The sequence below is a fragment of the Pristis pectinata genome, chromosome 4 (genome assembly GCF_009764475.1).
Source record: "Pristis pectinata isolate sPriPec2 chromosome 4, sPriPec2.1.pri, whole genome shotgun sequence".
Taxonomy (NCBI): domain Eukaryota; kingdom Metazoa; phylum Chordata; class Chondrichthyes; order Rhinopristiformes; family Pristidae; genus Pristis; species Pristis pectinata.
The window spans coordinates 65840390-65854806 of NC_067408.1; the positions used below are offsets into that span (position 1 = coordinate 65840390).

General features: G+C 41.7%; 2 protein-coding genes across 5 annotated transcripts in view; one reads left to right on the forward strand and one right to left on the reverse strand.

Annotated features, from left to right (window-relative positions):
- Window positions 1-326, reverse strand: part of LOC127569320 (dnaJ homolog subfamily C member 15-like) — a 33066-nt gene extending 32740 nt beyond the window's left edge. The window contains exon 1 of one of the 4 annotated variants that reach the window (XM_052013843.1): window positions 148-326. In XM_052013843.1, the coding sequence (XP_051869803.1) occupies window positions 148-266 (119 nt within the window). In that variant the 5' untranslated portion in view covers window positions 267-326. The remainder of the gene's footprint in view (window positions 1-147) is intronic. The other 3 variants (XM_052013844.1, XM_052013841.1, XM_052013842.1) reach the window with 3 other exon arrangements.
- A 3474-nt stretch (window positions 327-3800) lies between these two features.
- cdadc1 (cytidine and dCMP deaminase domain containing 1) overlaps window positions 3801-14417 on the forward strand; it is a 30455-nt gene continuing 19838 nt past the window's right edge. The window contains exons 1-3 of the mRNA XM_052014028.1: window positions 3801-3982; window positions 7630-7721; window positions 13605-13782. Coding sequence (XP_051869988.1) covers window positions 3871-3982; window positions 7630-7721; window positions 13605-13782 — 382 coding nt within the window. The 5' untranslated portion in view covers window positions 3801-3870. The remainder of the gene's footprint in view (window positions 3983-7629; window positions 7722-13604; window positions 13783-14417) is intronic.

Here is a 14417-nt window from a genome sequence, read left to right on the forward strand (position 1 = left end):
GTATTATGCACGAACACGTGAAATCTCCTGTTTTATGGTGACTGGATCACTTGGAGTCCCACTACAGACGGGACTGGTGTGACCCCTCCCTCTACACCCTCACCCCGGTCGCTAGGCACCGCTGGCTTTGCTGGGTGGTTTGCGCACCTGTCCCGGATGTGAGACGGGCGGCTGCCACATCGCGCTAACCGTCTCTTGTGCGATGTCGCACGATGTTCCGCCAGCTGCGCTCTGCTACCCACCGCCTGCTGCTCGTTGCTGCTCATGGCGAGGCCGCCGCTGGCCTTCCACCCTCCTCCTCAGCCGGTCTCCTCGCTGTACGGTCTCTGCACCAGGCCAAAAGAGGGGAAGCGAGAATTTCAAAACTATTACCAACCGCGCGCGCGCGCGTGTGTGTGTTGAGATACAGCATCACTGTATTTTTCCTCTGTTAATCTCACTTGACTAACAACCGCCACACAAACCACAAAACAGGTCTCCATGCAAAATATCCATTGATCGGGCAGCGAATTCCACGTAGTATTGACCACCAATAAAGGGTCTGTTGTGTAAATGTATCGCAGAACCTAACGAGTTAAAAAAATCCCACACTTCCTAACCATAGGTCATTCCAAAGCGCTCCCCAACCAATTTAAATATTTCTGAGGTACGGTTACTTCAATATAATTATGTCTTCTTCTTAGAAAGTCCCTCAGGATCCAGGACGACTAATTTCTACTCTCATTTTCTGAGTCCTGAGGTGACTAACGCCAATGTGGAAACCACGCACGATTCCACAGATGACATGGGAAATGCCTGACGGGGTGGACAGATGGGAAGGTTGTAAGATGGGGCTCACAGTTTTGTCATTTTCTTTGAAAGTACTTTCTTGTTGGTCTTTGAAAGAGACACCATGAAAAGCCAGCTATTGCCAACAAGTCAAACACTCAGTTTAAAGTGCTTTTTGGTTGGATGACGTGACTATATTTTCTATCTTACTAGGACAGTGGACCTTAGTGGTAATATTTCTGTCTATAACTGAGAATCCCTGCGCCGTTCTACCCCAGTAAGCAGAGACAAAGATACATACTTTAAAGACTGCATTGACATCTGAAATCGTATGTCTGGTTAGAATTAAATAATTTGAAGCAAAGACATAAGCCATGTCTATTTCAAAGACAATGCTGAAGTTCTTTTATTGATGAGAATCTGGATGTTTATGGCATCTTTTATCTCCTGTTAGCTATTGTCAGTCACCTGTCACAACTGGATGTGGCAGGATAACATCTTTTACCTGATCTGTTGGTTACACTTGTCTAATGGCAAGAGTGGTACTTCAGTCTTTAGATTTGAAAATCTATGGGAGAGGGTGGGAGAATGAGACTAGCGGGATTGCTCTTCCATGGAGCTGGAATGTACTCAGTGGGCTGTGATTCAGAAATAGAAAAGATGGGGCTAAATTCCACATCAGACATGTTGAGTGACAACGAGAGCCATTTATGTATAAATGTTTAATTAATACCTATTGTGGGTACTTGTGTCCATTGGAGCAACTTGGAATCTTTATCATTCATAAAGATGGGGGGGGGGGGGGGAGGGGAGGAGGCGCAGCAGTAGGAGTCCTTAAGTTTGTTTGCGGTAGAAGTTATTTAGAACATTTACACAGGAAAACCACCTCAGCTAATCTCCATTACTAAGTGTTTAAAGAACCTCATACTTGTGTTAGGATCTGACCAAATGTCCCAACTAACAGATAGACGAGAAAGGATAATTAAGCTGAAATATCTTAGAATAGATATACATGCTGCTCCAAAGTGTATAAAGCATCCCATAACCCTGGTGGATAAAGAGCAGCAAAGGAACTAAAGAACATGTATTTTACTCTTTCAAGGATTAAAGGATCTTTCTGTATCAATAAAGGCAATTATCAATGAATATCCTCACATTTGACATGATGAAACACTCCTGTGATATTCTGACATTGAGATAATTGGTTTCCAACAACTATAACCATTGATCTTTGTCTTCCAGCCAGTGGACCACCCTCGCCTCTCCATTCCAATTTCCATTATTTCAATGGACTGGACCTCCTTTATTCCATTCTCAATCAATGATCACCTTGATGCCAAATGTAGTCATTTACATCTCAATGCTGGAATTGAGCTCTTTTTGCCATGTGTGGATGAAGGCAGTAATGACGCCAGGAGTCGAGTGGTTTTGATGAGCCTAAATAAGGATCAGGGAGCTGGTTATCAGTAAGGTAGTTGGGCACTTGTTAGAATTGTCTATGATTTCTTCCATCATTGATAAGATGGTATTTTGCTAAAATTAACGTGTCCTTTGTGATGACAAGCTAGGCATTGTTCAACTTTGTTGCACTGATGCCTCTGTTCTTGCTGTTTATAGAGATGCAGCTTGTTCTGGAGAAGGTATTTAGCATCACAACTAGCATGTTGTTCATGACTGAAGTCTTTGCTGTAGCCAGTGTGTTCAATCATTTCTTGATATCATATAGAGTGTGTTCAATTGTCAGAAGATGGGTTCTCTGAAATGAGGAATCTCAAGAGCCTGGGATGGATTATCCACCTTCATTTCTACTCCTTCAACCATGTATTTTACACTCACATGCTGGTATCTTCCATCATTGAGAACCAGGATATTCATGGCACTTTCCCTCCAGTTAGCTGCTTCATGTCCACCATCTTTCACAATTAGATGTAGTAGAATAGCAGAGGTTTGACTCAATTCTTTGATTGTGCTTTGTCTATAACCTGGTTTTATCAGGGGAAATGCTCAAATTTAGATACCCCAAGTTACTGACATGCATATTTACATTCCTTGTTGGGGGGGGGGGGGGTTAATGAGAGCACATAAATCCATTATGCTGGAGTTCCAATAACCGGCCGCTATCTATAAGGAGTTTGTACGTTCTCGCCGTATCTGCGTGGGTTTCCTCCTGGTGCTCCAGTTTCCTCCCACATTCCAAAAACCTACGGTTTAGGAAGTTGTGGGCATGCTGTGTTGGCCCCGGAAGCGTGGCGACACTTGCGGGCAGTCCCCCAGAACACTCTGTGCAAATGATGCATTTCACGGTGTGTTTCGATGTACATGTGATTAATGAAGATATCGTATGTTCAGTTAAAAACAAACTGCTGGAGGAACTCAGCGGCTTAAGCAACATCTGTGGTGGCAAAGGGATAGTTGACGTTTCGGGTCGAGACTCTGCATCTGCAGTCTCTTATGTCCCCGCGTTCAGTTCTTAGCTAATAAATCCATCCCATTCGACACGGCGGTAATGCATTCGAACATGATGAAACAAAACAGCGTAAAGACGTGGTCCGCATGAAAACTAAGTGATGATTGGTATCTACATCAACACATCGATGCACATTGTTGCCCTTTGCAGGCCCATCTGCCCCGCTCCATGGCCTTTCACCTTTGTGCCCACAGCTGCTCCTTATTCTTTGCCACAAGCTCCAGCTCTGCTCCCCCTCTGCTTTACTCTCGACTCCTGTATTTACCCCGTCACCCGCTCTGTGCTTCGTTCAATCTCCTGGTGTGTCTGCCCTGTCCCGCATAGCAGCTGGATCAGAGTTGTACAGCATAGGAACAGGCCCTTTGGCCAAGTTCGTCCGTGCCGACCAAGGTGCCCACCTGAGCTAATCCCATTTGCCTGCGTTCAGCCTCCAAACCTTCCCAATGAACGTCCTTATCCTTGAAGGTTGAATTTCAACAGTCTCCCTGATTGCGGGTGACGTCACGACGCATGGGTACGCGCTGACGCTTTCGGTTGTCAAGGTCCGTTTTGGCCCGGCGCCGCGATCTGTCCCTTCTGTTCCTCTGCTGCCGAAGGCGGGTCGACTAGTGTCATTCTGCGTCGCGGCTGAGGCCATGTCCTGCTCTCGGCGGCATCTAGAAATGAAGGATCTGCGGGAACCGGCGCACGTGAACGAGGCTGAGGAGCGGCAGGAGAGAGGAGTACAGACGGAGTGCAATGCCAGAGGTGAGCGGGGCGGTGAGGCCGGCTGCCCGTGGTTGCCGGGAGCAGGGCACAGGGCTTCATATGGTGGAGCTGGCAAATGTTATTGGTTTGTGACTTGCTGATACTATTAACGTTTACCAGAATGTCTTATTAATGTTAACAAGGCCCTAAATTATTTATCCGGATTATTTATTATTGGGGTGGGAGAAGTGTTATATTAAAATCAGTTATGTGTTAGGCTGCTTGTCCAACATACAGCCCTCCAATTAAATATTGGGAAGGCAGCACCATTGTCGTTAGCCACTCAACCATAATCTATGTTCACCTCGCTGCTTATTCCCCCCCCCCAATGGCAGGTGGAACAGAAATGTTCTTAATCTCTCTGTTTTATTAGATCTTTAATTGAGCACACATCCCCAAGGAGGGTAATCAGATGAAAACTGGTTCGGATGTGGTGATTAAGAGCTTGATCAAAGAAGGGGCATCTTTAAAGATGTAGAGATTGATAGGGGTTCTTGCAGGAGAAGGTGTGAAGTAGTTCTTGTTTGTCTTTTTTTAGTTTGAACCAGAATGTTAGTAGATTGAAAGTCAGATATAGTCATTGCATTGACGTTGACTCCAACCACCTACATAATACTCTGAAAAGAATATCATTCATTCCTGGGGTTTTATTTTCCTGATGCCATTTAACCTTGTTTTTCAATTACTTCATTATGAAAGTCATTGGGGATGGGGTGCATTGAAGTAAAACTCACCCTTAGTACATACTAAATGTGATATAATTATGTATGTTGGGCACACCTGGAATTTAGTTCCATTGGTATGTGTGCTTGTAAACATGCACTAAAATGTAATTGTGCAAGAAAATTACAACAGTTTCATATGGAGAGGCATCTTTTAATGTGAAGGAATGGTTTCTAAATCCAAAGAACTTTGGAAGATGCTAATTATAACTGATGGGGAGATGGAGAGAGGGTGTTTTTGCACATTGGATAATTTAGGACAATAGGACATAGGTTAAAAATTAGAACCAGGTCTTTCAAGAGTAATTAAAAAAGACTCACGTGCAGTGGTAGGAGAAATTTAGACTTTTCCCTCCATAAGCAGCAATTGACGCCAGGCCCAATTTTAATTTTAAATCCAGGAAAACCTTTCATTAACCAAGGTATTAAAGGGTATGTAGAAAGTTATATATATGGTTATGGATCTTAATTAAGGGGGATAAATAGCCCACTGGTGTTCTTGTGTTCCCTTCAGTTTCCCTTATGAAATTTAATTTAAAACAATCATCCTCAACCTGCTAAATTTAGCAAACTATTTATAGGATAAGATATCTTTATTTGTCGCATGTATATTGAAACACACAGTGAAATACATCTTTTGTGTAGAGTGTTCTGGGGGCAGCCTGCAAGTGTCGCCACGCTTCCAGCGCCAACATAGCACGTCCACAACGAACTAACCTGTACGTTTTTGGAATGTGGGAGGAAACCGGAGGACCCAGAGGAAACCCACGCAGACAAGGGGAGAACGTACAAACTCCTTACAGACAGTGGCCGGAATTGAACCCGGGTTGCTGGCGCTGTAATAGCGTTACGCTAACCGCTACACTACTGTCTTGCTTTATTTCAGATTCCATTTTTGACTATCTACACCTCTGTAAAACATCTCCAGATTATTTCTCAATGTTAGAAGTTCATTGCTATTCCCACAGGCAGATGCAACTTCTGATAAGTGTATTCATTGGCCTTAATTTAGCAACTATTTTATAGGCAATTTACACAAGGATTTAATGTAATTTCTTGTGTTAATATAAGTCTTTGGAGTCCCATTATCATTGAAACAAACCTATGCTCCACCCCTGGAATTTTGTTCTCCTAAAGAAGTATATATTTGCTAAGATGATGCTTAGTGAAGAATCGCTAAACTGGTTCCTGGAATAATAGGTTTATTAAATTAGAAGTGATTGAGTAAGCAAGGCCCCTATTCTCTGGACATTTTGGAAGATTGAAAGATAATATCATTGAGACATGGAAAATATTTAGAGTTTGGGGCTGATGTGGGAGGATGCTTGCCAGGCTGAGGAGCCTTGAGCTGGGGGTCATAGTCTCAAAATAAGGGTGGGCCGTTTAAGATTGAAATGAGGAGAAAGTTCATTGATAAGGTGGTGAATCATTGGAATTCTCTACCACAGAGGGCTCAGTCACGGTTTGCATTCAAAACAAAATTAAAGATTTTTGAATGTTAGAGACACCAGTGATTATGGGGATAGGGTAAGAAAATGGTGAAGTAGATCAGCCATGATCTTATTGAATAGCAGGGTAGGCTTGAGGGGCCAAATGGTTTACTCTTCCTATTTCTTGTGCTCTTATAACCAGATCAGAACACAATATCATTCTTTCTAGGTCCAAACTGATGATTTCAGATATAAATGCATATATTGTTACATTTTGGCCCATTTTATCTATCTAAGAATAATCTTTTGGGTGTCCACGGAGCACGTCCTGCCAGTATTAATATTTTTTGTCTTTTGACCAGAGTCTTAACTATGTCAGTTATTTACTATCAATTTCATAAAATTCAGTTTTAGCTAAAGGTCTCACCACTTCATGAAATGCCTTGTGGGAGTCATTTTAAATAACATTCATTTGATTACTACATCAGTAATATTTTTAAAACATTGTCAGATCAACTAGGTGTAGGCTACCCTTTGTAAATCTTTGCAGGCTCTCTACACAGCTTACACTTTCAGTCAGTCGTTCTAACCTCCAATTTATTTACAATGTTAGGCTAAATGTCCTTTATGCTATTGAGTTGTTTATATTAGTTGTAGAAGTTGTCACCAAATATTTATTGTACAAGTCAGTGGAGAAAATGCAGATAATAAAAAGGAAGGGAAAGCAGAATTAACAGGAATGAAAGTGGCAAGCATGATTATAGGCAAGGAGCATCCAGTTGAGCTTCTGGAGTATCTTCACCTCACTATCACCTCTGTAAGAACCCCTAACTCATGCCATTGTGACGGCAAATGCTCATTCACTCTATCGTTATCTTTAAGTTCAATGCACTGTTTGCCTGCTTCCCATCTTCCATGGTCTGTAAAGCACATCCAGAGCTGGCACCTGCATCTTAACTTGCAGTATCCTTTTCACTCATCATTTCTGTTTTCGCTGACCCACATTGGCTCCCAGCTCTCCCGTTCTGACAAACTAAAATTCTAGTCTTCATGTCTGTCCATTTATATCCTTCTAATTACTGTAGTCATCTCCAATCTTGCCCTCAATTCCATTCTCCAGCTATGACTTCTTGCCCCCTCTTAATCCCACAGTTAGCATCTTAATCCCACCTTTAGCCATCTAAACTCTGTTCTTCAGTTCCCATCCTAAACTTCTCCTTTTCTCTACCTTCTTGTGAGATCTTCTTTTAAACTTTCCTCTTTGACCCATCCATTACTTCCTGCTTTGTCATTTTTGACTGTTTTCATCTCTGTAAAGCAGTCTGTTATTTCTCAATGTTAAAAGTTCTTGCTATTACCATAGACAAATGCATCTCCAGATAAATTTATTTATTGGTACTGCCTTTGACACTGCTTAGTAACTGCTTTATAGGCAACCTGCACAACAATTTAAAGTAACAACATGTAATTTAATAATGGTATGTTTATTTCCTAGGCCTGAGTCCTAGGCTTTCGAAAGTAAACCTTTTCACTCTTCTGAGTCTGTGGATGGAGCTTTTTCCAAATAACAAGCAAAAGGCAACTCAGGTATGGTATTTACCCAACAGTCATAAGTAGATTAATAAAGTGGAAAAATGGGTGGATTAAATGTCAGCCATGTTGCATTGTATTGCTAACAAATTATTAATCTCACTGTTTCAATCATCAGCCACATAGTTTTCACATAATGAGATATTTCACATGTAATTATAATCAGAAGAGAAGATTTTTTTGTTTAGCGGAGCTATATTTTTTGCATTGGCAGTATGCAGTCGGACTAGACTGTTAAATTCGCAAATAATTACAATCATTTTCAGGAAAGATGTAGAAGCTGTAGAGGGGGTGCCAAGTAGACTTACTAATATTCATCCAGGGGTGAGGGACTTTAGTGTTATGGATGGAATGGGCGAACTGGGGTGTTCTCCATGGAACAGAGGAGGTTGTGAGAGATTGAATAGAATTATTTAAAATCTTGAAGGGAATAGACGAGTACAGAGAATGAAACTGTTCCAATTGGCAGAAAAGAAGGTGAATAGTAAAAGAATGAGGTAACTATTTTTACATAACGAGTGATTAGGGTCCTGTTAAACTGCGAAGGGTTGTAGTAGCAGATTCAATAGTAGAGTTCAAAAGTAAGCTGGATGTTGTGTATACCTCTAATGCCTCTCAGCTTCCTATGCTCCAGGGAAAAAAGCCTCAGCCTATCCAGTCTCTCCTTATAACTCATGCTCTCCAGACCCAGTAACATTCTTGTGAATCTTTTCCTATACGAATGGATATTGACAATGATACAATATGTAGAAATCATACCATGAAAATTTGTAAGACCAGGAATATGACAAACTATTGTCTTATAAATAGTGCAGAACAATTTTGCATACTCTTGAGGTCACACTAAATAGAATGTTATTGCTTAAATAAGTATTGTTATTGGTCGTATTCTGGAAGTGTCTTAGCAGAGAGGAACATGTCAAGTGCATCACAGACAAAAGAAAAATGGTCAGTGAAAATAAGGAACTACAGGCCAGTTTGTAAGAAAATTCTGGAATCCATTAAGAAGGAAATGGTAACAGAATACTTCTCTAGCAGAATCATTATGGTTTTGTGGAAGAGAAATTATGTTAAACAAATTGAGGACTTCTTTGAGGAAGTAACTAGCATGTTAGATAAAAGGGGAGCCAGTTGATGCAGCAAATTTCAGTTTACAAAAGTCAGTCAATGAGGTGCCCCCTAAAAGATTACTGCACAAGCATCTGTGTGATTGAAAATAATAGTTTAACACCAAGGGCCAGAAATGGGGCTATGTGTATGGCCTGAGACAAAGTGTGAGGGCCAGGTATACCACTAGAGCCAAGGGGTTGGGAGTGAGGTGTCAGGAACAGTGGCAGGTGTGTGGCCAAAGCTGGGGCCAGGGGAGCGGCCAGCACTGGGTACTTGAGCAGCTGAGATCAGGGTAAGGTTTGGAGCCAGGTGTGTGCCTGGACCCAGGGTCAGGAATGTCTGTCAGGTGTGTGGCTGGAGCCGAGCTCGGGAATGGAGTCAGTTGTGCGGCTGAAGCCAGGCTCAGGAGATATGCAGCTGGAGTTGGTCAGGAACAGTGCCAGGTGTGCAGCGAGAGCCAGGGCTGTCAACATGGGCCCAGTGCATGAGTAGGGCTGGAAATATGAGCAGATGTGCAGCTGTTGTCTGCATCGGGTTCAGAGCTGTGTGTGCATCCGGAGTTGGGTGTGTGAACGAGGACCAGGCACGAGGCCAGAGTGTGGTTCAGGAGTGTGGGTCAAGGGTACAGCTGGCACCAGGAACACGGGCAGATGTGAGGCTGCAAATTAGCTTAAAATGGGGCCAGATGTGCAGCCAGAGTAGATTGGACCAGGCGTGCGACTGGAGTCGAGTCTGGGAACAGAGCCCAGTGTGCAGCTGGGACCAGGGGTGGGTGGGAAGTGAGAAAGGCAGTAATGCTCTCTGCCTGAAGACAAGATTGTTATTGGTATGCACACAAATATTTATACACATTTGTTACTTGAAACATACCATTGCATGTATAAAGTATTCTGATACTTCATATTTATATTGCTTACATTTGTACTTTTCAAATTGCATTCTTTGTTAATTTGCTGAAAGGCTTAATATATTTAAAACTTTTCACGGGCCATTTTCAGCCTTGTTAGTTACATTATTAATCTGCAATGTTGACCTTTTGTACGTTGTTAACATCCAACAGCAATTTGTACACTTCCTCCCGCATTCAGTGAGTATGCAATGTGTCATCGAGCTTTTCTATTTTGACTCCCATTGTTGGTGTAATCTCTGGCCATTGAATTGTATTCCATTTTTTAAAAAAAACCTTTGAATCTATAGAGCTCTTCACTGAAGTGAGGTTTTCTCATTTGCTTTCCTGATCCCTTCTTAATGGCTTCTCTATGGTGATAATTGTAGTTGGATTAATGGGTTGTAGGGTAATTTTGTAACATTGGTTCAGCCACATTGTATGTTTATTTTTATTGGCATTGGAGCATTCAGAAATGTTACTATGGAAGAATTTTACATTATAGCCTCTTATAAAACAAAAGAAAGCCAAAGATGCTTGAGAGCCTAGATCAAGGTGTAGCAAAATGAGTTCACTGTACTAGCAATACATATCTCCTAAGTAACCTATCCAGCTGTTGATTTAATGCTCTCTGGTTGAATCAGAACCAGGTTTATTATCACTGACCTGTATGTTGTGAAATTTGTTGTTTTGCAGTAAGGAAGTAAAGGGTTAAGAAATTGTGACTGTACATATAACTAATGAAAAAAATAGCACGCATGCAAGCCCCTGACTCAAGACCAGGTGGTGATTACTGTATCTGGAACTTGATTGTAAGCCAGTTATACTGAACAATGAGTGTGAGGTTTTGTCCTAAACAATGAATGTGATGGTTGTCGCACAACCATGAGTGTGATGATTAGGCTCTCCAACTGAAATTGGTGTAGTCGCATTGTTTAAATGCGTGACATTGTCTGTATAAATTAATGTCTGCCCCTCTGTATTGTGGAGATCTCCGATAAAGACTCTGCATGAGAGTCAGGAGAATTCTCCCTGGCAGTATACGGCCAATAAACACGTTTTAACAGAATTAATCCATGGCACTGTGTGATTTTGCAGCAGGCAGGAGTGGGAACTTAAAATTGGGATAACAATTGCGGCAGCAGTACAGTGCAAAGACATAAAACTACTATAAATTACAAAATAAATGGTGCAAAAAAAGGAATAACAAAGTAGTGTTCATGGGTTCATGAACCATTCAGAAATTTGATGGCAGGGGGAAGAAGCTGAGTGTGGGTCTTCAGGCTCCTGTACCTCCTCCCCGATGGTAGTAATGAGAAGAGGGCATGTACCAGATGGTGAGGGTTCTTGGCGATGGATGCCACCTTCTTGAGGCACCACCTCTTGAAGATGCCATTGATGGTGGGGAGAGTTGTGCCCGTGATGCAGGTGGCTGAGTCTACCACCCTCTGCAACCTCTTTCGATCCTGCACATTGGAGCCTCCATACCAGGCAGTGATGCAACCAGTCAGAATATTCTCCACCGTACATCTATAGAAATCTGCAAGAGTCTTTGGTGACATGCCAAGTCTCCTCAAACTCCTAATGAAGTAGAGCCACTGGCATGCCTTCTTCATGATTGCATCAATGTGTTGGGCCCAGGATAGATCCTCTGAGATGTTGACACCCAGGAACTTGAAGCTGCTCAGCCTTTCCACCGCTGACCTCTCAATGAGGGCTGCTGTGTGTTCTACCAACTTTCCCTTCCTGAAGTTCACAATCATTTCTTTGGTCTTGCTGACATTGAGTGCGAGTTTGTTGTTGCGATACCATTCAACCAGCCAATCCACCTCATTCCTGTCACCATCTGAGATTCTACCAACAACAGTGCTGTTATTGGCAAATTTATAGATGGCGCTTGAGCTGTGCCTGGCCATACAGTCATGAGTGTAGCGATAGTAGAGCAGTGGGCTAAGCACGCATCCTTGAGGTGTGCCTGTGTTGATTGTCAGTGAGGAGGAGATTACCAATCCTCACTGACCGTGGTCTCCCGAAAAGGAAGTCAAGGATCCAGTTGCAGAGGGAGGTACAGAGGCCCAGGTTTTGAAGCTTGTTGATTAGTACTGAGGGGATGATGGTGTTGAATGCCAAGCTGTAATCAATAAACAGCAGCCTGATGTATGTTTTGTTGTTGTCTAGGTGCTCCACAGCAGAGTGGAGAGCCAGTGAGATTGCGTCTGCTGTATACCTGTTGTAGGCAAATTGCAGCGGGTCTAGGTCCTTGCTTAGACAGTTAATTCTAGCCATAACCAACCTCTCAAAGCACTTCATCACAGTAGATGTGAATGCCATCGGGTGATAGTCGTTGAGGAAGCTCACTCACCCTGCTGTTTTTGGGCACTGGAATGATTGCTGCCCTTTTGAAGCAGGTGGGAACCTCAAACCACAGCAGTGAGAGGTTGAAGATGTCCTTGAACATTCCAGCCAGTTGGTCGGCACAGGTTTTAAATACCCAGCTAGGTACACCGTTGGGGCCTGATGCCTTGCGAGGATCACTGGATTTTCTTAGTCTGCTTTTTTCAGGAAGGCAAACATTTCCATTGCTTTGTATAGTCGTTTAACTATAGGATAAGACTGAGGATTGGGCAGAAAATTTGTGTACAAATTTTGCCCACCTGATTACTTAGTCCACATGTCCAAAAGATAAGATCTCACGTTTACCCCAGGTTTTTGCTAAGTTGGGTGATTTGAGATGGTAGCTGGGTCCTGCAGTGGTGATCTTTCTAGGGAAGGAGGAGAAAATCAGTGGCTACAATCAGAAGTTTAGGATTGGACTGGGCTGCAAAGTTTTCTTTAAAACAATGTGATTAGGATTAAAAAAAAATCCAATATTCTGGAAGCAACCTGATATCAATGTGAAAGTTGCTCAGTGACTATAGAGAGCAAAAGAGATTCCATGAATTGCAGATTGTACAGGTTATTAGACAAACTGGTACCACTCCCAAATTAGTTTTATGGAAACAGCATATCATGTCGACATTAACCTCCTTTTAAGAACTTGTAGGATTTCCACATTAGTTCTTCATTATACCTGCCACAGAAAGTTGTCTAATAAATAGGTGAAAGTATCCTTTTAATGTTATAATTTGCACTCTTTTAATGTTATAATTTTTAGTAACTGTTTATCAACCTATGTGGCCCACAAAGCAAACAATTAAGTGTGGAGCTTTGCTCCTCCAATTGTGAATTGTTGTTCTTGTTAAACTAGTGAAATCACAGTTTAAATGATTCTTTCTTAATCTTTCTCTCTTTGCTTTTGTCTCTGATTTTTGCTGCAGGACACCCTGCTCTTGTAGCTGCAGTGTTTGCTTGGCTTTCCCAGTTAAGTCTCTGATTAATGATAACCCCTAGGATGTTAATGGTGGGTCTTAGCAAAGGTTATGCCATAGAATGTTAGACATTGTGTTGGAGGTGGTCATTTCCTGGTTCTTTGTACTAGGAATGTTACTTGCTACTTACCAGCCTGTACCTAAACACTATCCAAATCTTCATTATCTTACTACCAAATGGAATGAAACATTGCCCAATCTTAGTTCACGTCCTCAAAGAAGATCACTATTTGAAACTGCTGAGGATAGTAAGACCTGGAAAACTGATGAGGAAGTTGCATGCTTCCAGGCAAATGGAGAGCATTGCAGCACAATCCAGACTTGTGCCTTGTAGATGGAGTGGCTTTTGGGGTCAGGACTTGATCCACATTATGGTAAACACTGTCTCTTTCCAGCTCTAATACTTGAAGCACTTATGGGACTGGTCCTATCTCTTGTTAAATTCTAGATGCTAACTATTTATAGCTTTTAATCAGAATGGTAAATTATTTATCACTGGATATTGTTCACCTTTAGCAAAGAAGAAATGGCCTTGTTGTTGTGCACAATTCAAAAATCATTGGACTACACTGTTCAAGCATGGACTTGCATGTTGGCCAAATTGCTGTTATTAAACATGGATCCAGGTTGAAGGAATGTGATCTCTACTTCTCAAGGAAACCATGCTCAACCTGCTTAAAGATGGTTTTAAATGGTAAGTGTAGTCAAAAAGCTTTTTTTATTAAGCCAAAATTTGCAGTTAGCAGCATTGTGTACACATCCTGAAATTTGAAATAAACCACTTTCCTGGAGGCATCTGGACAACCACAATTTGCTTTATAGAGTCTGTTGATACAACCCGACTTGTCAGAAGAGTCTTCTATGCTGTACTGGGGTTATTTGGGGTTGCCAAAATAAGTATATTAACAGTAAAAAGTCACAGTGAAATTTTAAAGGCAGTAAAGCTTTTAAAGCCTTGATTTAGCAGAACTTACAAAGCTGTAAAACAGTTAAACTTCAATGTTCAGAAACATTTGTGTGGTGCAACTGTTCTCGCAGTGGTATTGGGCAGGAGATTCTAGAATTTTAACCCAGTGATATCCAGACCCAATTGCAAACTTAGAAAAAAAAATCAAAAGCTGTTAAATTTTTTAAATCAAAACTAAACATTTCAATAACATTTAAATATTTAATTATTTCTATTAACTTCTAATTATGAAGGTCACGTAGCTATTTCCATTCATTAAAATTAATGGCAAAGCTCTCCTAGTTGGTTGTCGTGGATTTCCCACCATAAATAATGAAGATATAAAGTTGCTGATGAGAAATCGCAGCACTACAGGAAAAGAG